This window comes from Gadus morhua, chromosome 15 (genome assembly GCF_902167405.1).
Source record: "Gadus morhua chromosome 15, gadMor3.0, whole genome shotgun sequence".
Taxonomy (NCBI): domain Eukaryota; kingdom Metazoa; phylum Chordata; class Actinopteri; order Gadiformes; family Gadidae; genus Gadus; species Gadus morhua.
Genome location: NC_044062.1, coordinates 15528432 through 15553843, shown reverse-complemented (window position 1 = coordinate 15553843; position 25412 = coordinate 15528432). Strand labels below are relative to the sequence as shown.

At 46.1% G+C, this 25412-nt stretch overlaps 3 protein-coding genes across 3 annotated transcripts in view; all 3 read left to right on the top strand.

Moving 5' to 3' along the window:
* Positions 1-6729, top strand: part of LOC115560467 (gamma-aminobutyric acid receptor subunit pi) — a 41387-nt gene extending 34658 nt beyond the window's left edge. Inside the window, exons 7-10 of the mRNA XM_030379899.1 lie at positions 1920-2057; positions 2367-2519; positions 3291-3472; positions 3969-6729. Coding sequence (XP_030235759.1) covers positions 1920-2057; positions 2367-2519; positions 3291-3472; positions 3969-4349 — 854 coding nt within the window. The 3' untranslated portion in view covers positions 4350-6729. The remainder of the gene's footprint in view (positions 1-1919; positions 2058-2366; positions 2520-3290; positions 3473-3968) is intronic.
* Positions 6730-8325: 1596 nt separating this feature from the next.
* On the top strand, positions 8326-11263 carry LOC115560385 (chromatin modification-related protein eaf-1). Its single transcript, XM_030379790.1, has 4 exons — positions 8326-9765; positions 9994-10405; positions 10538-10772; positions 10869-11263. Exons 1-4 carry the CDS (start codon positions 8389-8391, stop codon positions 10888-10890), a joined length of 2046 nt encoding a protein of 681 aa, XP_030235650.1. The 5' UTR covers positions 8326-8388; the 3' UTR covers positions 10891-11263.
* Positions 11264-18747: 7484 nt separating this feature from the next.
* Positions 18748-22423, top strand: LOC115560386 (PAX-interacting protein 1-like). The gene is made up of 4 exons (XM_030379791.1): positions 18748-20994; positions 21219-21630; positions 21763-21997; positions 22094-22423. The coding sequence occupies exons 1-4, from the start codon at positions 19663-19665 to the stop codon at positions 22113-22115; spliced, it is 2001 nt and encodes a 666-aa protein (XP_030235651.1). The 5' UTR covers positions 18748-19662; the 3' UTR covers positions 22116-22423.
* Positions 22424-25412: the final 2989 nt, after the last annotated feature.

Sequence of the window (25412 nt, the reverse complement as noted above, 5' to 3'; positions counted from 1 at the left end):
TACCATCAAACTTTACAAAGATAAACATATCTGTCACTCGTTCCTTTTGCCGGCCATCAGAGGAGAGCACCCTACCGCCCGACAACCTGAACTCCGACCCCCCTGTCCAGCCAACAATGGCGGGGTTCATTCTTATCTTCATCCTTTTATCTTCTCTCTTTCCCTCTCTGGCGGTGTTTCTCCCACTCTCTGCCTTCATCCCTTTCAATTTAAAGCCTCTATCCCCCTCTGTGCTCTTCTCTAGCCACTGTCTCTCTCTGTCAGTCTAAGTATTTGGTATGTCTGTCAGTTTGTGATGTTCCACTGTTGTCTCTGGGCTTGCTGTGTAAAGTTATTGGTGGCCAACACTCCATTGTAGTGAATGTCTCTCTGTCTCACCCTCTCTCTCTCTCTCTCTCTCTCTCTCTCTCTCTCTCTCTCTCTCTCTCTCTCTCTCTCTCTCTCTCTCTCTCTCTCTCTCTCTCTCTCTCTCTCTCTCTCTCTCTCTCTCTCTCTCTCTCTCTCTCTCTCTCTCTCTCTCTCTCTCTCTCTCTCAGTGCAAAGCTCAAGTGGTTATTTTTCATAACTCCATGCCAAAAGTTGCTCCTTCAGACATAAGTCTGGTTTGGACAGAAATCTGGCAGGGCATTTAGATTAGGATTTGTGTTGAAATATTCTGTGGCTTATGTCTGGTAAGAAAGTGAATCTTTCGTCAGAAAATCCAGTTTGCTCTTGAGGTAAATCCTCACACCAATGAAAAATGGAAAGGAAGTGCCTTTAGGATGTGATTGAGTCTCACCTTCAGCAAATCGTCCTTTTTTCACTGTCCCGAAGTGATTGGACTATGTTGCGTACAAGAGAGTAATGCACTCCTTGGAGATTTGTCTTCACTGTGGTATATCGCCGTGTTGTTCAAAAGTTTGGACGCTGCTTCTTAAAAATTTAGCATTGCAAGATTGCGAGTCAGAGGAATGGTTGATCTGGTTAACAGGGTACAATAACAAGGAACACTGGTATTTTATTTCTTCCTCGCCAAAGCCTTCCTCACCACTCGTCAGAGAACTCCCCTTCAAGTAGCTTGTACCTATTGATCATCGCCTGGTGCTTAAAGAAGGCATTCCACAGAGAAGGATTCTGGATGAATGAGTGATGATGTGATGACTGAATGATGGATGAGGGATGAATGAATGATGGACAATGGTAACCCAGAGGTGCACTACCAAACTCCTCATCCCTGCAGCTCTAACGCCCTCTTTAGATCATTAAGGGTAATGCACCACCTTCATGTGGCTTCGTCCGAAGTCATGGTGGCAAACATGACCCAGCAAGGCCAGAGAGAATTCGAGTCGGACAGTGAGAAATGCAGACAGACAGAGATAAATGCAGACCAACAGTGAGAAATGCAGACAGACAGAGAGAAATGCAGACAGACAGAGAGAATGCAGACAGGCCAAGAGAAATGCAGACAGACAGAGAAAAATGCAGGTAGACAGAGAGAAATGCAGAGCGACAAGGAGAAATTAGGCAAACAGAGAGACTAATTCGACCTAGAGGGAATCTGCAGCTGTCAGTGCAAGTTTAATATGTTTAAGTAAATTAAACAAAAGACAGCTATAGGAGACAAACATGCACCCAAAAACGAAATTATAAAACCACAGCCATTCAAGGTATTATTAAAGTTATTCATCTACTATGCGAACATAAGAGTAATTGAGATGCAGGCATGAGCTGGAGACCCAAAGGGAGGTATCTTTGGAGGTCTGTTTGACAAACTGTCGGCCGCCGGCTGTTTATCCAGATTTAAGATGATTGGCATGAAGCAACACATTTAAACGACCTGAAGCACATTTCTGTAGCGTGTTATGCAGTGCTAAATGTCTAAAGGAAACTTATAATAACGAGTTGTTGCTTTGTTTGTGTGTTTTCCTTGGCCTGGTCAGGGGGCTACAACATCAACGACCTGACCTTCCACTGGACCAGAGGGAACGAGTCTGTGAGCGGGCTGGACACCCTGAAGCTGGCCCAGTACACCGTGGAGGACCACTACACCTCTGTCTCTGAGGCCATCTATGAAACCGGTGAGGCGGGCCTCTTCCACATGAAAGTGTCCTCGCTTAGTTGTACTTTATGTTGTTCTTTATTGGTGTGTGCTAGTGGCTGCAAAATCACAGTGCGGCCAAAAGTCCCAGTATTAAAATTGCCACAGCGCCAACCCATTGAGATGATAAATAAATAATATCGGCCTATCATAAACCCCATCAAGTTCAACATTAAGTTTTATATTCACTTTAATAGAACGCTGACGGCATTGAAATCCTAATTTCAGGCTTCAGTGCAAAACCAGTAACCAGTACACCAAACCATCTTTCTCCTCTTTCTCCTCCTAGGCCACTACCCCAAGCTGGTGTTCCACTTCGAGCTGAAGAGGAGCATCCTCTACTTCATCCTGGAGACCTACGTGCCCTCCAGCCTGCTGGTGGTCCTCTCCTGGGTCTCCTTCTGGATCTCACAGTCCTCCGTCCCTGCTCGCATTTGCATAGGTAACCACAAACCTTAAGGAGACGGTCTTCACCACATCCAATGGTGGTTTCCATGCGATCCCTACACAGATCATCCATTTGAATCCCATCGTATGGGAAATAATGTTGACTTGCTTGGTAACCTAGTAGATGCTTTTAACCAAAGTGACTTGTAGTCGGTTTTCTTGATACATGTCTTTAATGATCAGGAACCTTTTCGACAGGGAGGGGAACACCCTAATCAGACTAGACTGATCTGCCCCTAACCAAACCATTTATAGCATTACAGTGTACATTAGCTTAGCATGGGATAGCATCGCAGTGTACATTAGCATAGCACGGAACAGCATAGTAACAGCTCTAAATCTCAATGTCATTTAAAGTCACAGTATGTAACATTTCAACTAGCTCGTAGCTTAAAATAACCTGGACAAATCTGTAGCCAATGCCAAAAAATATTGGCCAGCTCGTACCTCCCACTTTGTTCAGAGGAATTTTACTATCTACACACCTGAAACCCCTCCAACTCACGTCACTCAGTCAGCCAAGCTACGCGACATTTGTAACACGATGCACAGCCAGTTAGTGTGGAGTGAACACTATCATTGAGACGGTTTTCTTTATTCTGAAAGTATCCTGCTCACTCACTGGTCCTGAGCACACTCTTACACATTGCGACTCTAACGCGCACCCAATGTATCCAACAGAGAGTCCTGCACTGTCCTTGCTCAGAGTTGACTAGTTTTGTTCCTCCATCACAATGTGTGCGACCCTTGTCTCGTTGGCGACCAGGGGTGACCACGGTGCTGACCATGACCACCCTGATGATGGGGGCCCGCACCTCGCTGCCCAACGCTAACTGCTTCATCAAGGCCATCGATGTGTACCTGGGCATCTGCTTCAGCTTCATCTTCGGGGCCCTCATCGAGTACGCAGTGGCCCACTTCTGCACGCTCACCTACACCGAGTCCATGGTAGGCAGGGGGCTGTTTGTTTTTTATCATTACGATGCTACGGTCACATCAGTCAAAAGGCACTGTGGCCGTCTGTCACGTGGGGTCAGGCTGAGGTTAGGGTGTCATATGGTTTGGGACTCCTCGTCCTTGTCATCGTCATGGTGATCCTCATCATCATCATTATGGTAATTAATTGTTATTTCTTTATATCAATTTCTTAGTTGTCTTATTGCTGTTTTTTTTACACATGCACCGTGTAACCTTTCTACTGCAACTATTTTATTTTGTTTTTCAAGAATATAATGCAACCACGCAGGAGTCAATCCATCCAGGGTTTCCTTATGATATAGCTCTAGCTGTACCTACAACTCAAGCCCCTGAAGGTTGCTACGGGGAAAACGTACATTGCGCCGGTTAAAGTCAAGCCTCAAGGCTAGCCCGCTAGCGTGTTCTCCCCGAGGTTTGCATCGCTTTAGGGTCTTTACGTCTGCACCGTTCCCTTCTCCCACCGCAGTACGGCCACCACATGCATGATGCATTCGACGACGAGATGAACGGCATCATCACCACCATCGCCAGCAACTCCAACCGGGCCAAGAGACGCAAGGAGGCCAATGCCGCCGCAAACGCCGCCGGCGCTAACGCCGCCCCGGTGGAGATCGCCCTCACCCCGTCCAGCCCCTCAGGGAGCGAGCCCAGGCTGGAGGCCCCGCCCGAGGTGCCCCGCCACTGGTGCTTCACCGTGCTGGCCGTCCTGCGCAAGGTGCTCCGGCGGGCCATGAACTGCTGCCACGTAGAGAACCCCCACTACATAGACAACTACTCCCGGGTCACCTTCCCCCTGTCCTTCGTCATGGTCAACCTGCTCTACTGGACCTACTACCTGTACTTCTAGCGGGACGCTCGCTAAGGGCGGGCTCTCGGGTTTGGGGTCGGTAGGGCAGTGTGCTGCACTATGTAGGGAGATAGTGTGTGTGTGTGTGTGTGTGTGTGTGTGTGCGTATGTGTGTGTGTGTGTGTGTGTGTGTGTGTGTGTGTGTGTGTGTGTGTGAGGTTTTGTTCACTGTTCTGTTATTTTCCGTATTTTTCCACCATGTGGTGTGTGTGTGTGTGTGTGTGTGTGTGTGTGTGTGTGCGTGGTCCCTGTCTGGTGAGTTGGCCGTATCTGTATGGGTCGGGGCAGAGACAATGTATTCCGATTCATCGGGGGCGATTCCCGCGGGAGAAAAGTAGTGATGAATCATTTTCCTAATCTTAATTTTGTAATCAATGGGCCGATGGTGATGTCTTCATTGCATAACAACAGCTGTGTCAGTGTTAACTGTAGCCTGAATCAATGCGCGTTCAGACTGTGTGTACAGATGGTATTGCAATGGTGTGTGTCTGTTCACGAGACATATCTTGTGGCCTTGATCCATTCAGTATTGTTTTATGTCAATTGCTACCCGGATGGTTGCCATGGATGCCAGTGCTGTTTTATCCAAATCTGTAGCAATGTAGGATTTTGGTTTGATAATGGGTCTGTTTGTTTGTTTACCGGTCTGTTTGTTTGTTACCTGTGCCCCCCGCAGGCCATGTGCAGCGCGAATGGTGTGCTGAGCTGGGCTAGCCAGACCCCTAGGTTCATGTGAGACACTGGAGTGTGGTGGAGGGTGCAGTATTTCAACAGGATGTCATCATCGGTGCATTATTCAGAAAGTGCACAGGATCAGCCTCTGGCTTGAGGGCGTTTCGTGGCGTTTTGTCTCTGATCGTAGCGTAGCTGTGTGGGTCCGCTGTCGTCCGGGCAACAAGAGAGAGCACGTACCGCTCTGCATTCTGGGAAGACAAAGATTACAATTCACTCTTTTCGGTTCATCTTCTTTTTGAATTACTCTCCCCTTGACCGTGGAGAATTTTTTCCGTCTTTTATTTTGGTTGCTTTCTTTCAATGTATTCAAAGCATCGTTCTCTGTCAGCATGCAGTGAAGAGATTGAACATTACAAATTTCAAAGTGATGAAATCCGGATCAATCAGTAATGCATGTTTATTTCCTACTTCTAGTCATTTCTGTTCCATCCTCATGCTCAATTAATGCAAGAAAATATTCAATGATGCAACCGGCCATAAAGACAAAGACGAGTCTCTATAGTTTCAACACAAATTGCTTTTCATTCGTTATGTACAGAGTATGATACCATAATTTACCCACACAGGAATTTGCATTGTTAATTGAAAGGCATTAATATTACTCTTCATACAAGTTTTGATTTATTATTTTAAAGTTCAATCAAATAGAAGTCAAACACAGACTTGCTTTACTACTGATTTCAAATTAATATCTTCTTTAATTCCTTTTTATGCCTGATTATGACTTCCTGCTAATGAGCTTTTGATTTATATCTTATATTTTCTGCATGCTTATGATGTGTCATCTTCTTTTTCTTTTTTTTGCATTTAACTCCCTCTCTGATAATTAACAATTAATTTCAGGAATGTTATGCCTATAATCTTGCCAATGTCATTATCATTGATTCAATGGAATTACATTTTTTGAACCACGTTTGCATTGAAATGATGTGCTTGTAGGATACAGAGACTCTTTCTACATCCAAACGTATGAACATTGAAGCCCTATGGAATAACGCTCTTCAGAATGAGGTGAATGACGACTCAATGAAAAGAATAATGTGAATATTGACTTAGACTTAAAGGTCTGATAGGACTTGGACTAGTTAACTTCTTGCAGAATAAAACTGTTGATGAGAGCCACAATATAGCCAAAGAACAACAGGTCACAATCCACTAGGATACAAACTCAACATTTCCTCGTCTGCCGATGCGGTCACCCTTGACCATTGGAAGGGTTCTTGAAAGCATGATTCAACAGCAAAATCTTCAGTGCTTCACACATTGAAGGGACACCCATTTGAGTTGGTGAGTGACGTTTAAGGAAGGGTGGGGCTTTGAAGAACAAGAAAGATGCAAAACGGCCGTTTAGGAAATATATATATATTTTTTTCTTTTCTGGAAAAGTGGACAATTGTCAAAGGCGGATGGAAAAAATGGTACACTACACATTTTTTTCTGTTCTTGGACAACGTCAAGTAGAATCTTCCGATATTGCTGGTTGTTTATCTAATTGTTTTGGCACATCTTCCAGTGACATGTATTTATATTATATAATGTTATGAAGGAATTTTGGTTGGCTTAAACTATGTACAAATGTAATAACACTCTGCATGGAAATTTGATGTATGAATACTAATCATAGTAATAAAAACGGTAAAACTTGCAATATATTGTCAGATTTACTCAAATGCTGTAGAAGGTAGCAATATATGTATAGTATTTAATCACAAAAAAAACAACATCCAGGGGTTCTGAGCAGTGGGTAGCAGCTGATAGATTGAAGATTATACGGAAGCACTTTAGTTGTAAACAACTCAGGTTTCCTAATAGAAACTATTAGTGCATACACATTCAGATGGGATTCAACCCGGGGGATTTGGTTAAAGACCAAAACAAATAAAATAAATACACGCACATACACACACACACAAACAGACACACCACACACACACACACACACACACACACACACACACACACACACACACACACACACACACACACACACACACACACACACACACACACACACACACACACACACACAAACATTAACACTCAAATTAGGTGAATAAACAACTAAATAGATGCCTGCTGTGAAGTTTTTCCAACCAAAAAGCGCTTTTCATCTAGACAAATAAGACTCATGTTGTAAATGCACCCTTAATGAAAGATTCCCCTTTATTTCCAATTAACCAGATCGCTTTAAACAGGTTGAACGAGTTCAACCTTTTATTCTGGCTGAGGAGGAGCTCGATAATCAATCGCACATTTGGAACTAAGATTTTAATCTAAACTGTAGACCAAGACCAAACACATTAAGATGCATTAATTTACTCGACAGGTTGATACTTACTTCTAACAGAATCTTGGATGTTGACTTATTTTGTGAAAATCCATCACATGATGATTACATAACACATAGCAGGGGAGTGGGAGTGCGTCTGTTGGTGGTTTGATCCCAGCTACAGGAGCTCTACAAAGACCCATCGGAGGTCTGTTGGCACAGCGCTTCCCTGAGACGCAGCTTCCCTTCCCAGGGAAGAGACAGGAGGCCAGACGTCCCTATGGTTGGTGTTCGGTGTTTACATTCGTATAGCTTTTCTTCTATGATCATGCGCCTATGGTTGATAGCGCTGTGTGTGTGTGTGTGTGTGTGTGTGTGTGTGTGTGTGTGTGTGTGTGTGTGTGTGTGTGTGTGTGTGTGTGTGTGGACGTGGACGTGGATTAACGGACAGGCTTGGGAGCCTAGGGGCCTAGGTGTGCAAGGGGCCCTGGATTGGCCAGACAAATTCATATTAGAAGGGTTAGCTATTAAAAAGGGTTAGCTATTGGCCGAACAAGAATCATTAAGAAAGTAAGCAGCTGATTCTTCAGTAGCAATACTATTTTGTAGTTAAGGCTGTCTCAATGCTTTTACACTCAAAATGTTTTTTGGGGGCCTCAAACAAGTAGTAGCCCAGGGACCAATGACCACCTTAATCCGCCGCTGTGTTTGTGTGTGTGTGTTTTCAAACTTATGTTTAAATATCAATATGATAGAAGTTGATAAAAGACGACACAGTGTGTGTTTATGTACATGTTTGGGTATAAAACGTCGATCGACTCAGAAACAGCTTACGGACGTGTGAACCAATTTCATATTGTGACTTTGTAAATATAGTATGTTATACACTTGTAATAAAGGAAGCATTTTATTTTAGTCATTTCAACTTTAGCTCATTAATAGGCTTCTACTAAGAGTGTAAACAAAACAATCTGGTTGTCCGCGACAACACCACAACACCCAGCGGAACCTCCGGTGGACCATTATGACATCACAATGCCCACTCCCCTATATAAGTCACCGCTCCTCAGTCCAATGCTCAGTGCTGATCAGAGAGTCGAGCGTAAGCATTACCTTGTAATCACTGAGCAAGCACAGCAGCGTTTTACCCAGGTAGCGTTTGTTCTACTATTGAGCAAGCAAACGATGGGGAGTAGACGTGTGAGGAACCGGAAGAGGCAACCGAAACCTGAGGACCTCATCCAACAGGAGAGCCTCCACCAGGAGAGCCTCCACCAGGGGTCCCTCCGACAGGAGGGTCTCCACCAGGAGTCCCTCCAACAGGAGGGTCTCCATCAGGAGGGTCTCCAACAGGAGGGTCTCCACCAGGAGAGCCTCCATCAGGAGGGTCTCCAACAGGAGAGCCTCCACCAGGAGGGTCTCCACCAGGGGTCCCTCCAACAGGAGGGTCTCCACCAGGGGTCCCTCCAACAGGAGGGTCTCCACCAGGGGTCCCTCCAACAGGAGGGTCTCCATCAGGAGAGCCTCCAACAGGAGGGTCTCCACCAGGAGTCCCTCCACCAGGAGGGTCTCCAACAGGAGAGCCTCCAACAGGAGTCCCTCCACCAGGAGAGCCTCCACCAAGAGAGTCTCCCCCAAGAGACTCTCCACCAGGAGAGACTCAAACGTATGGTAATCATCGTTTACCTAAGCAGACACCTGGTCACAGACAGCGGTGAGGGACTCCAACCGGAGGGTCTCCAACCGGAGGGTCTCCAACCAGAGGGTCTCCACCAGGAGGGACTCCAACCGGAGGGTCTCCAACCAGAGGGTCTCCTCCAGGATGGACTCCTCCAACGGGAGGAACTCTACCAGGGGGGTCTCCAACAGGAGGGAACACAACTAGAGGGACTCCAGGCGGAGGGACTCCAAGAGGAGGGACTTCATCAGGAGGGTCTCAACCAGGAGGGACCCCACCAGGAGGTTCTCCAACCAGAGGGTCTCCAGCAGGAGGGTCACTACCAGGAGGGACCCCACCAGGAGGAACTCCATCAAGAGAGTCTCCACCAGGAGAGTCTCCACCAGGAGGACCTCCAAGCAGAGGCCAGGCTACCTCCGAGACCGGACGGGACATCAGAGAGCCTCAAACATATGGTGATCACGGTTTACCTATGCGGCCCTATGATCAGCAGACACCTGGTCACGGACAACGGTGAGGGTCTCCAACCAGAGGGTCTGCACCAGGAGGGACCCCCACATGAGGAAACCCCACAGGAGGGTCTCCAAGAGGAGGGTCTCCAACCAGAGGGTCTCCAGCCAGAGGGTCTCCAAGAGGAGGGTCTCCAAGAGGGGGGTCTCCAACCAGAGAGTCTCCACCAGGAGGGACCCCAACATGAGGGTCTCCCCCAGGAGGGACTCCAAGAGGAGGGCGAGGTGAGTAGGGAGAGGACACGGGTACAAACCGCACATGAAGTCAGTCCCTTGTGCTTATTGTATCAACTTAATGTCACACATAATATCTCAATCATAGACCTGAACTCACACACACTCACACACATACACACACAGACCCACACGTATGCACATGTGGGTTGATGCAGGTGCATCCCTAATCATCAGTGTGGTATCCTGTTTTAACATACGCTGTGTGTTGTGTCCTAGATGGTGAGGACACCGGGGGTATTGGAGGCTGAGGAGGACGCGTTCCAGCTGGAGATGCCAACTGACCATGGCAACCCCCACGTTGTCATCCGTCATTATCCCATTGACGCCGTGGTCTTCATCCTCAACCAGGATCAACCTCCAGCCACCGCCCTGCCAGGTGTAGTAGCGATCGAGGAGAAACCTTTTGTCGTTATGGGCTGTACAGAACCTGTGGCTCCCCGTAACAACACTGAGATCTCGGTCACACCCAACGAAGAAGGGGAGGAACCTGTACAGCAGCCCAAAGGAAAGAGCCTCGGGTGGAGATTGCTAAATTGGCTCAGTGTGGTGAAGGAGAAGGAGCCAAACAATAAGAGGAATGCCGGGACCAACCTTAAGGAGGACACGGAGGAACACCTCATCTCCAGCAGTGAGTCCTTTTGAATAACCTTGGCTAACTGTGAAATCCAACGCATTTCATGACGCCACTCAGGATGTTGTGGTGTGTGGCAATGCTCTTGCATTCTTTAAAATCTTCTTACGTGTCCATGTTGTTCTGCAGAAGCGTATAAACGTCAGGCAGCTTTGCTCCGTACAAAGCTCTCGATGGCTGAGGGAGGGCAGATGAGGATGAAAATCTACCGGGCTGAACGCCGGGAGCAGAAGGAGGCTCAGAGGCTGAAGGAGGAGCAGCGCTACGAGCAGTGGGCTGCTGAACGGGGCCTCAGCGATGCAGGAGAGGGGCCAGCAGACGGGCCTAAGAAAAGGATGACCAGATTGCAGAAGGTGTCTTTGGGGTGAGTTACTGTTTATTTCTTAAGATGAGAAGATATGAGGCTTCAGCGTCAACAGAAACCTGATTTCTTTCAACCTTGTTTCGTTTGCATTTCCAGATTGGTCGCCCTGTGCCAATAAGCCGATCCCCTCCATCCGGCCACCCCCGGTGCGGGTCACCTGTACATATATACATAGAAGCATAATAAAACTCAAAGAATACAAAAGAATACAAAAGAACACAAGACAATACAAGACCTCTTTTGGTCCGAAGTCTGTGCTGCAATTTCGAGCTTAAAAAAATTAAAATAAAACTCAAAGCCTCGAAGACAGCATAGCTCTATGGACCAATCTCCCATGGCCATGGGATCCCCATCATCTCAGGGCGTCTTTCACAGGACAACAGGCCAAGAAAAGAGCATCTCAAAATGGAAGCATCAACTGTATGTTTCCACTGCCTGTCATACTGTGTATTACACTTTTGTATTTGACTGTACTATTCATATTCGATGACAACAACATCCAATAAAAAATTCTTTGAGAAAGCTGGTCATATTGTGTTTGTTTTTAGATGCATACAAATATCTAATACTTAATGGCAGACCCACTCTCTTTGACTGACACTTGTGTGAGCGTGCACAAACATACACACCACAGCAGGAAGGTGTAATAATATGCGACTGACATCTTAGCTGGTAAGCATTCAACTAACTTTATTAAACATTTCGCTACGTCTCCAGCTACGGTGGCCTCTTAGGAACATAATAGTGTCACCCAGGATATCCTTACATCTCCCTTACACAGTAAACAAAAACAGATTCACTATGCACTCTTTAAACAAAGTAAATAAATAATAATTTGGTGCCAGAGGTTTCCAGTTCTTAGCACACTGTAGGAGGACGGTCTTTACCACCGCCTCATAACAAACAGACTGTTTACAGCCTTCGGCTATAGATCAAGTCTTTCAGGGGCTTTTCTAATGCGCTCTGACCGTCTCTCTGGAGCTGCTTCTGGCTCCGTTATGACAGGTGCATTCTCCTCTAAAACCACTGGCTGATGGCCTGTTACTGTTCCCTGCTGTGCATGTTTGTCCCTGTGCTCCTCTATTGAATGAACTGCATTGCTGGCCTGTGTTTTGAGTAGCTGCAACCTGTTTCGTCTGACCACAGCCCCGGTGTCCGTCTGGACTGCGTAGGTCCTCGGAGCCACTTCATTTAGCACTGTTCCAGCGCGCTGCCAATTCTGTCTTCCTGTGTTGAAAACTCGGACTCTGTCGCCCGCCTGCAGAGGTTGCATTGCTTTTGCTTTTGGGATCTGTGTCTGTAGTCGTCTGCCCATGAGCAGTTCAGCCTGACTGGCATAGGCCCATTGTCCGAGACGACAGTTCCTGGAATGCCATGTCTTGCAAAGCTGGACTTCATATGCTTAACTACTCCCGTTGCTGTTGTGCTCGTGAGCAGAGCCATCTCAGGATAGTTGGAGTAATAGTCGATCATCAGTAGATACTCTCTCCCTCTGAAGTGGAGCAGGTCTGTCCCAATCCCCCCCCCCCCCCCCAACAACGTTTTGTTTTTTTCAGTAATAAAAAAGAAAAATCGGTAAAAATGAATGATATAATTATAATTAAGAAAATAAAAGTGTGCAAAATAGGCCACAGTTCTGCTCTGTGCGGAAGAGAATTTGCGCACTTCCTTACAAGACCGGTAACCATAGCAACGCCGGTAAACAAAAGCACTCCGGATGGCCGTAGTGCTCCCCGCCCTACAGCCATCCGGAGGCGCACCGAGCTTTTGGCCGTGATATTATCTATAAAATTATATTATACTATTATATATAGAACGTTATAAGACGCTATCACCGAGTGTGAGAGGCGAGTTGGGTCATGCCATTAGACGTGGGGCCGCTCATATATCCCCCTACATTTCCGAAAATGGACTTGACCTGCAAGCTGTTTATTGGATAAACGCATTTCCCAATCCCAGGAGTCTTTGCTCCATTCTACGTCAATTCAAGAACAAACAAATTAAAGTATACTGTAGTTCGTATTATTTATTTATGGATATGAAAGTTCTGTAACGCCTGAATAATGAAGAATTAAATGAAGTAAAAAAAAATTATATAAAAAAAAAACCATGAATCAGACATAGAAAGTAAGCAAGTGGTATAAATATTGGTTGCATATTTCAAAGACATGTTTTCTTTATTTCGGGGATTTTCACGGCGTCTTGACGGGGAATAAATTATGCTCAGGGCCGGCTTGCAGACGCCTCGCGGCCGCTCACAACTGTCGGCCAGTCCAACTGACTTCGCAGGCCGCTACACAATTGCGGTCCGGTCCACCTGACCTCGCTGGCCGGTCGGTCGGCCGACCGGGAAATCTTCCGATCGTCCCGAGGGCCACTCCGCCTCTTCCAGAACATTGCTCAGTTTCTTTTCATCTCCATCTGTAAACTTAAACGTATTGAATATTGCAATCGCTTGTGTCCCTGCTATCGTAAGTAACAATGCTACTTTCCTCTCACAGCTCTTGTCGTTGGCGCCAGTTGCAGTCAAATAAAGTTGAAACGCCTGTTTAAACAGTTTCCAAGCATAATCAATATTTCCCGTGAGCTTCAATGGCTCTGGTGGTTTTATGACATCCATTCCGTCTTTCTCACACAGTACACAGACATTAACTATTTGATACTTTGAATCCTGGCTGGTACCATGTAATAATATGCGACTGACATCTTAGCTGGTAAGTTTTCAACTTTATTAAGCATTTCGTTACGTCAGTCTCCAGCTACGTTGGCCTCTTACGAACATAATAGTGTCTCGCAGGATATCCTCACAGAAGGAATATGCTTTTTGGCCAGACTCCGGATCCCTCCTTCCTTTCAGACAGACAGACACACACAAACACAAGCCCCTGTCTCCATGAGAGGCAGCAGAGAGAGAGGTCGTGTTTCCCGAAGCCGCGCTAGGCATTGAAAAAACTTCATCGTTCAACTTCAAATTCATCGTTCAGATCTACTTTATTTTATTTTATTTCATGATCATAATACTTAACAATATGTAGTTTGTTTCCGTCGTCCTCCATCGCTCGATTCAACAATACATTTTGGCACTTTTTATGACTCCCGGATCACACCGCAGCAAAAGCCTTGGTCTTTCATATCGCCAACATGCCTCTGTACTCGGATATCTCAGGCACGGAGACTGGGAAGTGCACAGACTCCACCAACTGCGACAGACAGTGGCTTTATTTGAAACGAGCCTAGCAGCATTAGAAAAATGCAAAGCACTCCTCCAGGATACAGTTCCGATAGGTGACTTAGGCCCGTCGCTATGGGCGGGCCATAGGGGGCCGGGCCCGCCCCCACAATGATTGTGCCCCCCCCACTTGAGGCAAGTCTCAAAAAATCTTTTTTTTTAATTTTAAATTTTATATTATTATTTATATTATTAACGCTCCGTTCACTTGCATGGGCCCTTCACAACTTAAGTATAATTGACCGCTGTCAAGGTAAACAAAGGATTTTTTGCCTCTAATGGCGTCTTTGGTACCGCTCCGCAAGAAGTCCGGTAACTTGTCAACCCCAGCGTCTTCGGTTGCTAAGCGACGTCAACGTCTTTGGCGGACTATTAAATCTGCCGATCTAGGCTACGTAGGCCTACGTAACTACGTCCATTTAGCCGCTATTAGTTACCGCGCATTTTGAAGTGAAGCTGGATGAGTTTTAGCTAGCTTTCATTTCTAGTTCATCATCATGGATATTCGTAAGTGGTTGAAAAGCCCACCAACAGTCTAATAATCAGTCAGATAATTTCCTGGACCCATCAAAGGTAACCGTAACACCTCTCCTGCTATTAGCTGGAACTGATGTGGCTGAATCTGAATATACTGTGGCTTGTGAGTTCCTGGTTAAGAAAATGAATGACACCCCGAAGACGGAAAATGGACAATAGCAAACATCCTTAGCACATTCAACTGTGCACTCCAGGCTATGCCGACTGTTCTCACAGCCTACACCCTTGCCCTAACTTTAGGAGCTTCCACAGCAATGTGTGAAAAGTCATTTTCCAAGCTGAAAAACGTCTTCTCAGAGCATCGGCGCAGTATGTTGCACAGACGCAAGGCCCAACTGATTCAGCTTGCTTTTGAAAAGGACCTGACTCACAAGTTTACATCTGAGTGGAAGGATATGTTGATGAGGAGGTTCAGCTCGGAGAAACGCCGCCTCCCGCTGAGGACAGGGAGGGAGGGAGGACAGCGCTGAATCCACTCAAAGTAAGCTACCGTGTGTGTGTGTGTGTGTGTGTGTGTGTGTGTGTGTGTGTGTGTGTGTGTGTGTGTGTGTGTGTGTGTGCGTGTGTGTGTGTGTGCGTAATGGCAATGCATATCCCTCTGTTAACTGCTTTTACACCTAATATGTTGTATAGTCCAGTGTTTTATGGATATATATATTGCTTTAAATGACGAGGAATGATGTGATGTTGTAGGCTATAGGCTACCGGGTCATATTGCTGTTGGTTATGATTAACGTGATGATTATGTGCTGCGCGAATAGAGGAAATATACGTACTGTAGGCTAATAATAATTGTGCCCCCCTATGCATTTCATATGCCCCCCTTCAGACTCAGGTCTGGCGACGGGTCTAGCTAAATCAGACAAATACACAACAAGATGATCAATGCTACATTGTATCCCTCCCGAAGCTGGACAAGAGAGAGAGAGTTCCAGCTGCGTCTCACTGGCACAGAGTCGGCGCTAAGCCAAAACAACATACCAAACTGTATCAACAAGTTCACTCAACGCAAAATGCTAACCTACCCAAAGCTAAAGTTGCATGTATTGCATTTGGTAACCTTAACAAGCTGACGAGACCAGATGAGGAGACAACATCGCTTCCCGGTGTTTTTACTCTGAGAACTTTACGCACCCCTCTCTGTCACAGAGCGCCCCATGTACTCACACATCCGCTGATCATCACCCTGCCACGTGGGGAAATAAATAACTCACGCATACCGCTGGAGTAGCAAAGAGTGTGGAAAGAGACAGGTGTGTGGACACGCAGGACTGAGATGTGATGACGAGACACCCCAGTTCTGTTCTGAGATCTGCTGCTGTTGACCACCAACATAAGCTAAAGGTAAGTGCGGCACAAACTGTTGATATTGATTGTACGGCAGCAGTCCAATCCACCGAAACATCTGTCTGCATGACGACTCCGGTGAGGCCAGGCACGCCGGGGTTTTGATATTTTTGAGATCTCCAGCCACCACTGATCAAGCCGAATTGCAAACGCACCTTTTTCTTCTCAGGCTCTGGTTGGAAGGGTGGGACTAGCAAGGGATGATTTAAGGAAAAGGAATAGCACTGGTGTGTTGTCCTATCCCGATCTCACGCTATGTCTGGAAGGTTGTAAGCGGACAGCTTAAATTAAGGACCTTCTTAGCCTTGCTCCGGCCTGAACCGGTATCAACGCTGCAGTACCATGTCCTCAGTACAGGCTATGCCGCGCTGGGAGGGATTGCCACACTTTCCATTGTTTTCCCTTGTGCCCCGGTGGTTAATGCAGCGTTGTCTGATGGGGCCGACACTGGAGTGGGAGCTGTCCTTGGTGCTGAGAAATGGCTAGTGAAACTCAATACATATCAGGATTAACACACACACACACACACACACACACACACACACACACACACACACACACACACACACACACACACACACACACACACACACACACACACACACACACACACACACACACACACACACACACACACAGAGCTTCTGGTGTAACTTCAAACTTTTTTTTCTGGTGTAACCACTGTCAGATCTCTCTCTCCCAGGCCTTCACCCCTCCGTCTCACCTAAGTGCTTTATGTACCCATTAATGTACAGTACTGGTTAACCTGCCACATGGCCTTTAATAATATTATCAGACTAGATTAGATTCAACTTCATTGTCACTGGCAGAGTGCACAGAACCAATGAAATTTAGTTGACGTCTAACCAGAAGTGCAAAAGAAGCATTTAAACACCAAAGTGCTATTTGAGTACAGTATAAGGTTATAAATACAGGTTTGCCAGAAGTATAGGGGGATTATGTTCGGAGAGTATAAATAGACATATATATATATATATATATATATATATATATATATATATATATATATATAAATACTATATATATACTTGTAGTATATCTATGTTTATTGTAGTAGTGCAAGGGCAATTGGTGAAACAGTGCAGTAATGAATGTTAACAGTTATATAGCACAAGCAGTAAATGTAAACAGGTAAACATTGCAGAGAGTGAAATGCAACAGGTAAGCAGGTAGCCATTTAAAAGTCGAGTGCTAGACGGGGGTGGGGGTTTGTTCAACAGTGTTACAGCCTGTTACCAGTTCAGAAAGTCCCTCACTTAAGCTGTCTGTTAACAACCTTCCAGACATAGTGTGAGATGGTGACAGGACAACACAGCAGTGCTATTCCTTTTCCTAATTCCATCGCACGTTGGGCAGAAAAGTTGCGTTAGCAATTCGGCTTGATCAGAGGTGGCTGGAGGTCTCAATGATACCAAAGCCCCGACGTGTCTGGCCTTTACTGAGTCGTCATGCAGACAGACGTTTCGACGGATTGGACTGCTGCCATCGAATCAGGGTCAACAGGTTGTGGTGCACTTGCCTTATAATACTTATATTACTTGCCTTATATTACTTATTTTGTTGGTCCACAGGAGCAGATCTCAAAGCAGAACTGGTGCGTCTCGTCATCAAAAACCTCAGTCCAGTGTGCCTACACACCACAACACTCTTTGCTACTCCAGCGATATGCGTGCGTTATTTCCTCTCCACACGTGGCAGGGTGATGATCAGAGGATGTGTGAGTACATGGGGGCGCCCCGTGACGGAGAGAGGGATGCGTAATGTTCTCCAAGTAAAAGCAGGGGGAGGAGACGTCGAGAACAGACAAATTAATAATATCTGCCGCTGTTATGACTGCCAGGTTCGTTGTCATTCGTTTTTTAAAACAAATGACGTGGGACATTTCATTTAAAGGTCCCATGGCATGCTTCTTTATGGATGCTTTATATTAGTGGGCCCCTTACACAGAATTTGAACTACAAGCACTACAAGCCAGTCACACATTGATCTTTCCCCAAACGTGCCGTTTCGCTGTCTGTAGCTTTAATGCAAATGAGGAGGAGAGAGGCGGGTCAAGGAGGAGGGTGGGGATGTGGCCCTGAGCAGCTTGCGGCCACGTTTCCATGCGCTCTGTTTACAGTGGAAGTATCGCAATGGTGAGGCGCACACAGCCTTTGGCCGTGTTCTGTAAATATTCGGGAGTCCTGGAGCTCTATATCTAAATAATATCATATCATACATAGATATCTATATCATATCATACATTGATATGATATAGAAAACAGAGACTGGTTCTTCCACGTCCACATCAATCTGAAGTAGACTGAAAACAAAAACATTGAATGGTTATTGATTAGTTATTAAGCAGTGGTGAATATTCATAGGTGGTTACCTTCTGGCAATACTGTTTGCTCTAGGGAAGAATCTGTAGTTATTATATAGTTGTACAGTTGATATATCTGTTATATTATTATCATATTTGTTGAAGCTGGCTTATGCTTCAAACAACATAAGCCGTCTCCAGTTTAGCATTTCTGTCATTTTTAAGGGGGTGGGATAGTCTAGAAATTGTTACGGTTAGGTTAAACCCAAGTAGTTACAAACTCAATTTCATTGAGCAACATACCTATGACGCCTGGCTGATTGCTCGTCACATGTATCTGAACATTTCAGAATGAACATATGCTCAATGACTAAACATATTGATTCAAATGATACTTTAGTATGTGTTCCTTTTTATGTGAATGACTTTCACGCAGAAAGTTTCAGAATGTTCCTGTTGTGTTACCAATTGTCTGTTACCAAGCCATACATTCATAAGCTCTGCCATCCAGGGTGGCCTACATCATTAACACACTTGGTTGATACATTGGTACAGTAATATTTGTACCGAAACAAAGCAGAGAATATCCAATGCATAACCAATAAACCCTATTCCTTTCACCCCTGCAATATGCATGACAACTGTTTCAATGGTAACATTCTGAATTTATGCTTGCTGATGTCTATGGGAAATAACAAAAATGGAATACATGGAAAAAAATTAAATACAGAGCCCACATGTCTCCTTTCCCAGTATAGCAACGGCTTCTAATCCTTCTAAAATACATATTTTTCTCATTCTCTCACTGAACCTGTGTGTGTGTGTGGGGGGGTGGGTGTGCGCGTGTGTGTGTTGCCTAGGGGCCCAGGTGTGCAAGGGGCCCTGAATTGGCCTGACTATTTTCATTTTTTCTTAAAATGAATTCACCCCTATTGGCCCATAACAAGAATCCTTAAGTAAGTAAACAGCTGATTCTTCAATAGCAGTGCTTTTTAAATAAAGGCTATCTCAATGCTTTTATAAATGGCACTAAATTATTATCAGTAATGGGGCCTCAAACAAGTAGTAGCCTAGGGGCCAATGACCAACATGTGTGCTCTAGTTGATCTACAAGAATGACACATTCCAACTTATGTTTCAATAATAGTATCACAAAAGTTGATAAAAGACCAACTGATAGGCTGGGTAGTCTTTCCTGGCTACCCAGTGTGAGTTTATGTACATGTTTTGGGTATAAAACGTAGATCGAATTAGAAACAGCTTATGGACTTGTGTCAACCAATTTCGTATCGGCGTGTTGTACACTTTTTGTATTAAAGTGATCGTTTTATTTTTGTCATTTGAACTTGAGCTCATAAAGGCTTTTTCTAAAGAATGTAATCAAAACAATCTGGTTGTCCGCGACAACACCACAACACCCAGCGGAACCTCCGGTGGACCATTATGACATCACAATGCCCACTCCCCTATATAAGTCACCGCTCCTCAGTCCATTGCTCAGTGCTGATCAGAGAGTCGAGCGTAAGCATTACCTTGTAATCACTGAGCAAGCACAGCAGCGTTTTACCCAGGTAGCGTTTGTTCTACTATTGAGCAAGCAAACGATGGGGAGGAGACGTGTGAGGAACCGGAAGAGGCAACCGAAACCTGAGGACCTCATCCAACAGGAGAGCCTCCATCAGGAGAGCCTCCACCAGGGGTCCCTCCAACAGGAGGGTCTCCACCAGGAGTCCCTCCAACAGGAGGGTCTCCATCAGGAGGGTCTCCAACAGGAGGGTCTCCACCAGGAGAGCCTCCATCAGGAGGGTCTCCAACAGGAGAGCCTCCACCAGGAGGGTCTCCAACAGGAGGGTCTCCATCAGGAGAGCCTCCACCAGGAGGGTCTCCACCAGGAGGGCCTCCATCAGGAGGGTCTCCAACAGGAGGGTCTCCACCAGGAGTCCCTCCACCAGGAGGGTCTCCAACAGGAGAGCCTCCAACAGGAGTCCCTCCACCAGGAGGGTCTCCAACAGGAGAGCCTCCAACAGGAGTCCCTCCACCAGGAGAGCCTCCACCAAGAGAGTCTCCCCCAAGAGACTCTCCACCAGGAGAGACTCAAACATATGGTAATCATCGTTTACCTAAGCAGACACCTGGTCACAGACAGCGGTGAGGGACTCCAACTGGAGGGTCTCCAACCAGAGGGTCTCCAACCAGAGGGTCTCCACCAGGAGGGACTCCAACCGGAGGGTCTCCACCAGGAGGGACTCCAACCGGAGGGTCTCCAACCAGAGGGTCTCCTCCAGGATGGACTCCTCCAACGGGAGGGACTCCAACCAGAGGGTCTCCAGCAGGAGGGTCACTACCAGGAGGGACCCCACCAGGAGGGACCCCAACAGGAGGAACTCCATCAAGAGAGTCTCCACCAGGAGAGTCTCCAACAGGAGAGTCTCCACCAGGAGGACCTCCAAGCAGAGGCCAGGCTACCTCCGAGACCGGACGGGACATCAATGGTGATCACGGTTTACCTATGCGGCCCTATGATCAGCAGACACCTGGTCACAGACAGCGGTGAGGGTCTCCAACCAGAGGGTTTGCACCAGGAGGGACCCCCACATGAGGAAACCCCACAGGAGGGTCTCCAAGAGGAGGGTCTCCAACCAGAGGGTCTCCAGCCAGAGGGACTCCAACCAGAGGGTCTCCAAGAGGAGGGTCTCCAAGAGGGGGGTCTCCAACCAGAGAGTCTCCACCAGGAGGGACCCCAACATGAGGGAACCCCCCAGGAGGGACTCCAAGAGGAGGGCGAGGTGAGTAGGGAGAGGACACGGGTACAAACCGCACATGAAGTCAGTCCCTTGTGCTTATTGTATCAACTTAATGTCACACATAATATCTCAATCATAGACCTGCACTTACACACACTCACACACATACACACACAGACCCACATGCACATGTGGGTTGATGCAGGTGCATCCCTAATCAACAGTGTGGTATCCTGTTTTAACATACGCTGTGTGTTGTGTCCTAGATGGTGAGGACACCGGGGGTCTTGGAGGCTGAGGAGGACGCGTTCGAGCTGGAGATGCCAACTGACCATGGCAACCCCCACGTTGTCATCCGTCATTATCCCATTGACGCCGTGGTCTTCATCCTCAACCAGGATCAACCTCCAGCCACCGCCCTGCCAGGTGTAGTAGCGATCGAGGAGAAACCTTTTGTCGTTATGGGCTGTACAGAACCTGTGGCTCCCCGTAACAACACTGAGATCTCGGTCACACCCAACGAAGAAGGGGAGGAACCTGTACAGCAGCCCAAAGGAAAGAGCCTCGGGTGGAGATTCCTAAATTGGCTCAGTGTGGTGAAGGAGAAGGAGCCAAACAATAAGAGGAACGCCGGGACCAACCTTAAGGAGGACATGGAGGAACACCTCATCTCCAGCAGTGAGTCCTTTTGAATAACCTTGGCTAACTGTGAAATCCAACGCATTTCATGACGCCACTCAGGATGTTGTGGTGTGTGGCAATGCTCTTGCATTCTTTTAAATCTTCTTACGTGTCCATGTTGTTCTGCAGAAGCGTATAAACGTCAGGCAGCTTTGCTCCGTACAAAGCTCTCGATGGCTGAGGGAGAGCAGATGAGGATGAAGATCCACCGGGCTGAACGCCGGGAGCAGAAGGAGGCTCAGAGGCTGAAGGAGGAGCAGCGCTACGAGCAGTGGGCTGCTGAACGGGGCCTCAGCGATGCAGGAGAGGGGCCAGCAGACGGGCCTAAGAAAAGGATGACCAGATTGCAGAAGGTGTCTTTGGGGTGAGTTACTGTTTATTTCTTAATATGAGAAGATATGAGGCTTCAGCATCAACAGAAACCTGATTTCTTTCAACCTTGTTTCGTTTGCATTTCCAGATTGGTCGCCCTGTGCCAATAAGCCGATCCCCTCCATCCGGCCACCCCCGGTGCGGGTCACCTGTACATATATACATAGAAGCATAATAAAACTCAAAGAAATACAAAAGAATACAAAAGAACAATAAAGAATCGAAGACAGCATAGCTCTATGGACCAATCTCCCAAGGCCATGGGATCCCCATCATCTCAGGGCGTCTTTCACAGGACAACAGGCCAAGCAAAAGAGCATCTCAAAAGGGAAGGACCAATAGTATGTTTCCACTGCCTGTCTGTATATATACATTTGCATTCGACTAATATCTAATAAACATTTCTTTGAGAAAGCTTTTCATCTTGTGTTTTTTTTTTTAGATGTATACAAATATCTTATACTCAATGGCAGACCCACTCCCTTTGACACACACGTGTGCGAGCGTGTACAAACATAAACACAACAGCAGGAAGGAATCTGCTTTTTGGCCCAACTCCAAATTCCATCCAGACAGACCGCCATGACCCTCTGCCTTGTTTGATGTAATTGTTGTATTATGATTATTATGATTAGGGGGAACCCTTGGACCTTCTGATGGATGAAGTTTCTTTTTACATAAAGAAATTGTTTAAACAAACACCTGCACTGTTTTGTATGAGGGGCCGTTTAGGACATAACTAATTGAGACACTCTCACACACATACCTATGAAACACTCTTACACTCACTACTGAAACACTCACACATACATACATACTCTTCTGAAACACTTACGCATACATATGAGAAACACACACGCATACATACATACCTCTGTGGCATATACACATACATATGAAATGCTTACATTCATACAAGTGAAACATTTATACGTATCTATCTGAAACACTCATGCAAGCACATATTTGTATAAATGTTTCAAATGTATGAATACGTTTTTCAGTTATATGTATGTATGCTCTTACATGAGGATGTGCAAGCGTTTCACATGTGGTATTCATACCAGTAATTTCAGTAGTGACGGTGAAAGCGTTTCAATAGTGAATGTAAGTGTTTCATAGGTATGTGTGCATGAAATTCCAAGGTCAAGGTCGGCATTTAAACCGGAAGGCGGGAACAAAGAGTGCATTTTTGAACAGCCAGAGCGCGCCAATTTGAGTCACGCTCTTCACCGTTGGCTTAGATTGGCTGAAATGTCACGCTCTTCACCGTTGGCTTAGAAACCGGCACTCTTTGTTCCCGCCTTCCGGTTTAAATGCTGACCTTGACCTTGGAATTTCATGCACACATACCTATGAAACACTCTTACATTCACTATTGAAACGCTTTCACCGTCACTACTGAAATTACTGGTATGAATACTACATGTGAAACGCTTGCACATCCTCATGTAAGAGCATACATACATATAACTGAAAAACGTATTCATACATTTGAAACATTTATACAAATATGTGCTTGCATGAGTGTTTCAGATAGATACGTATAAATGTTTCACTTGTATGAATGTAAGCATTTCATATGTATGTGTATATGCCACAGAGGTATGTATGTATGCGTGTGTGTTTCTCATATGTATGTGTAAGTGTTTCAGAAGAGTATGTATGTATGTGTGAGTGTTTCAGTAGTGAGTGTGTGAACGTTTCAGTAGTGAGTGTAAGAGTGTTTCATAGGTATGTGTGTGAGAGTGTCTCAATTAGTTATGTCCTAAACGGCCCCTCATAGTTTTGAGACAACGGCCAGCAGTTTGTGTTTCACTCAAGGGCCCTGTCTTCATGGGATCAATGAGGCAGTATTTAATGTTGCTAATTTAAACTATGTCACCACAGCAAGATAAAACATTGTCATTTTGAATAAGTGAAAAGAAGATCATGTAATAATAAACAAACTTATGGAGACGGGGGCTTGTTTGTGTGTGTGCGTGTGCGTGTGTGTGTGTGTGTGTGTGTGTGTGTGTGTGTGTGTGTTGTGGCAACCCGGCAAGGTGAACGAACCACCTCCTTCCAAACAGGACACCATTTCGTGGGGAAAAAACAGAAAGGCATGTTTTATTCCAAACTCAAACATAAAGTCTCTCGCTGAGGAAACACAAAATAACGTAAAAACCTGGGAGGAATCAACGGTCCCATCCTTCGTGGTTGGAATCCCCGTCACCCACGAGGACCGGACTCTCCTTACAGGAGCAACATGGCTGGGAGAGCCCTGAATGAGTGGAGAAGCAGGCTATTTAAGCCCTGCTTCTGCACCTGGTCCTCAGTTGCTCTGCATGTCCTTAATTGGCCCGGGCCGGGTTGCCACACTCCTCCACCCTTTGTTGAAGCCTCGGCTGGCCTTTCGGAGGAGCGGCAGGCCGGCGCGTAGCATGGCTGCTTCTGCTGCCGGCGTGGCTCGTTTTGCGGCCTCATCCCTCTTGGCCTCCTCCCTCTTGGCCTCGTCTCCCGCGGCGTCGTCTCCCGCGGTGAGTGAACCACCTCCTCCCAAACAGCATGACATTTCGTGGGGAAAAACCAAAAAGGCATGTTTTATTCCAAACTCCAACATACAGTCTCTCCCTGAAGATACACAAAAGAACATAAAAAGCTGGGAGGAATCAATGGTCCCATCCTTCGTGGGTGGAATCCCCGTCACCCACGAGGACCGGTCTCTCCGTACAGGAGCGACATGGCTGGGAGAGCCCTGAATGGGTGGAGAAGCAGGCTATTTAAGCCCTGCTTCTGCACCTGGTCCTCAGGTGCTCTGCATGTCCTTGGCCCGGGCCGGGTTGCACAATGTGTATACTGTGGTGTCAGGGACTGGGGATGTTCTTAAGGGATTATTATGCAGTCTTTCAGTATAAACCAGTATTGACTGGTCTAATTAATGTGACATTATTGTCTTTATGTCAGATCACACCAGTTAATTACCCACACAACACTGTTCGGACAGGTAAGGACATTGAGTGCAGAAATAAATAGAACCACAGCAGGGAAGGCAAACAGAATGAGGATATTACAGTTGGTCTGCTCAAAGCGTATTTGTGTATATACTTTTGTTGTTATTGGTGACATCTGGTGGTGCAGTAGTTAGTAAGTTCTATGTAAAGTTCAGCAGTTTGGTCACGAAGAGTTATATTGACTTTAATATACCAGAAAATTCCGTAGGGATGTGTTAGATATCGATTAACAGATGAAAGTTTAATCAGAAAGTTCTACCTACGTGCAGCAAAATCCTTTTTTTTTTTTTATTGCTGCTACTTTCAGTCTAATCCCCAGCATTTTCTTTATAGAATTTGACCTTTGAAAACCGAGCAGAAAGTACGACAGTATGACTTTTAAGAGCCATCAAATGATTAACTGGTGGATGATGG

Coding starts and splice junctions, on each gene's coding strand:
- LOC115560386 (XM_030379791.1), top strand. CDS start 19,663: ATGCCCACTCCCCTATATAAGTCACCGCTCCTCAGTCCATTGCTCAGT. Junction 21,631..21,762: donor GGAACACCTCATCTCCAGCA/GTGAGTCCTTTT, acceptor GTTGTTCTGCAG/AAGCGTATAAACGTCAGGCA. Junction 21,998..22,093: donor TTGCAGAAGGTGTCTTTGGG/GTGAGTTACTGT, acceptor TTGCATTTCCAG/ATTGGTCGCCCTGTGCCAAT.
- LOC115560385 (XM_030379790.1), top strand. CDS start 8,389: ATGCCCACTCCCCTATATAAGTCACCGCTCCTCAGTCCAATGCTCAGT. Junction 10,406..10,537: donor GGAACACCTCATCTCCAGCA/GTGAGTCCTTTT, acceptor GTTGTTCTGCAG/AAGCGTATAAACGTCAGGCA. Junction 10,773..10,868: donor TTGCAGAAGGTGTCTTTGGG/GTGAGTTACTGT, acceptor TTGCATTTCCAG/ATTGGTCGCCCTGTGCCAAT.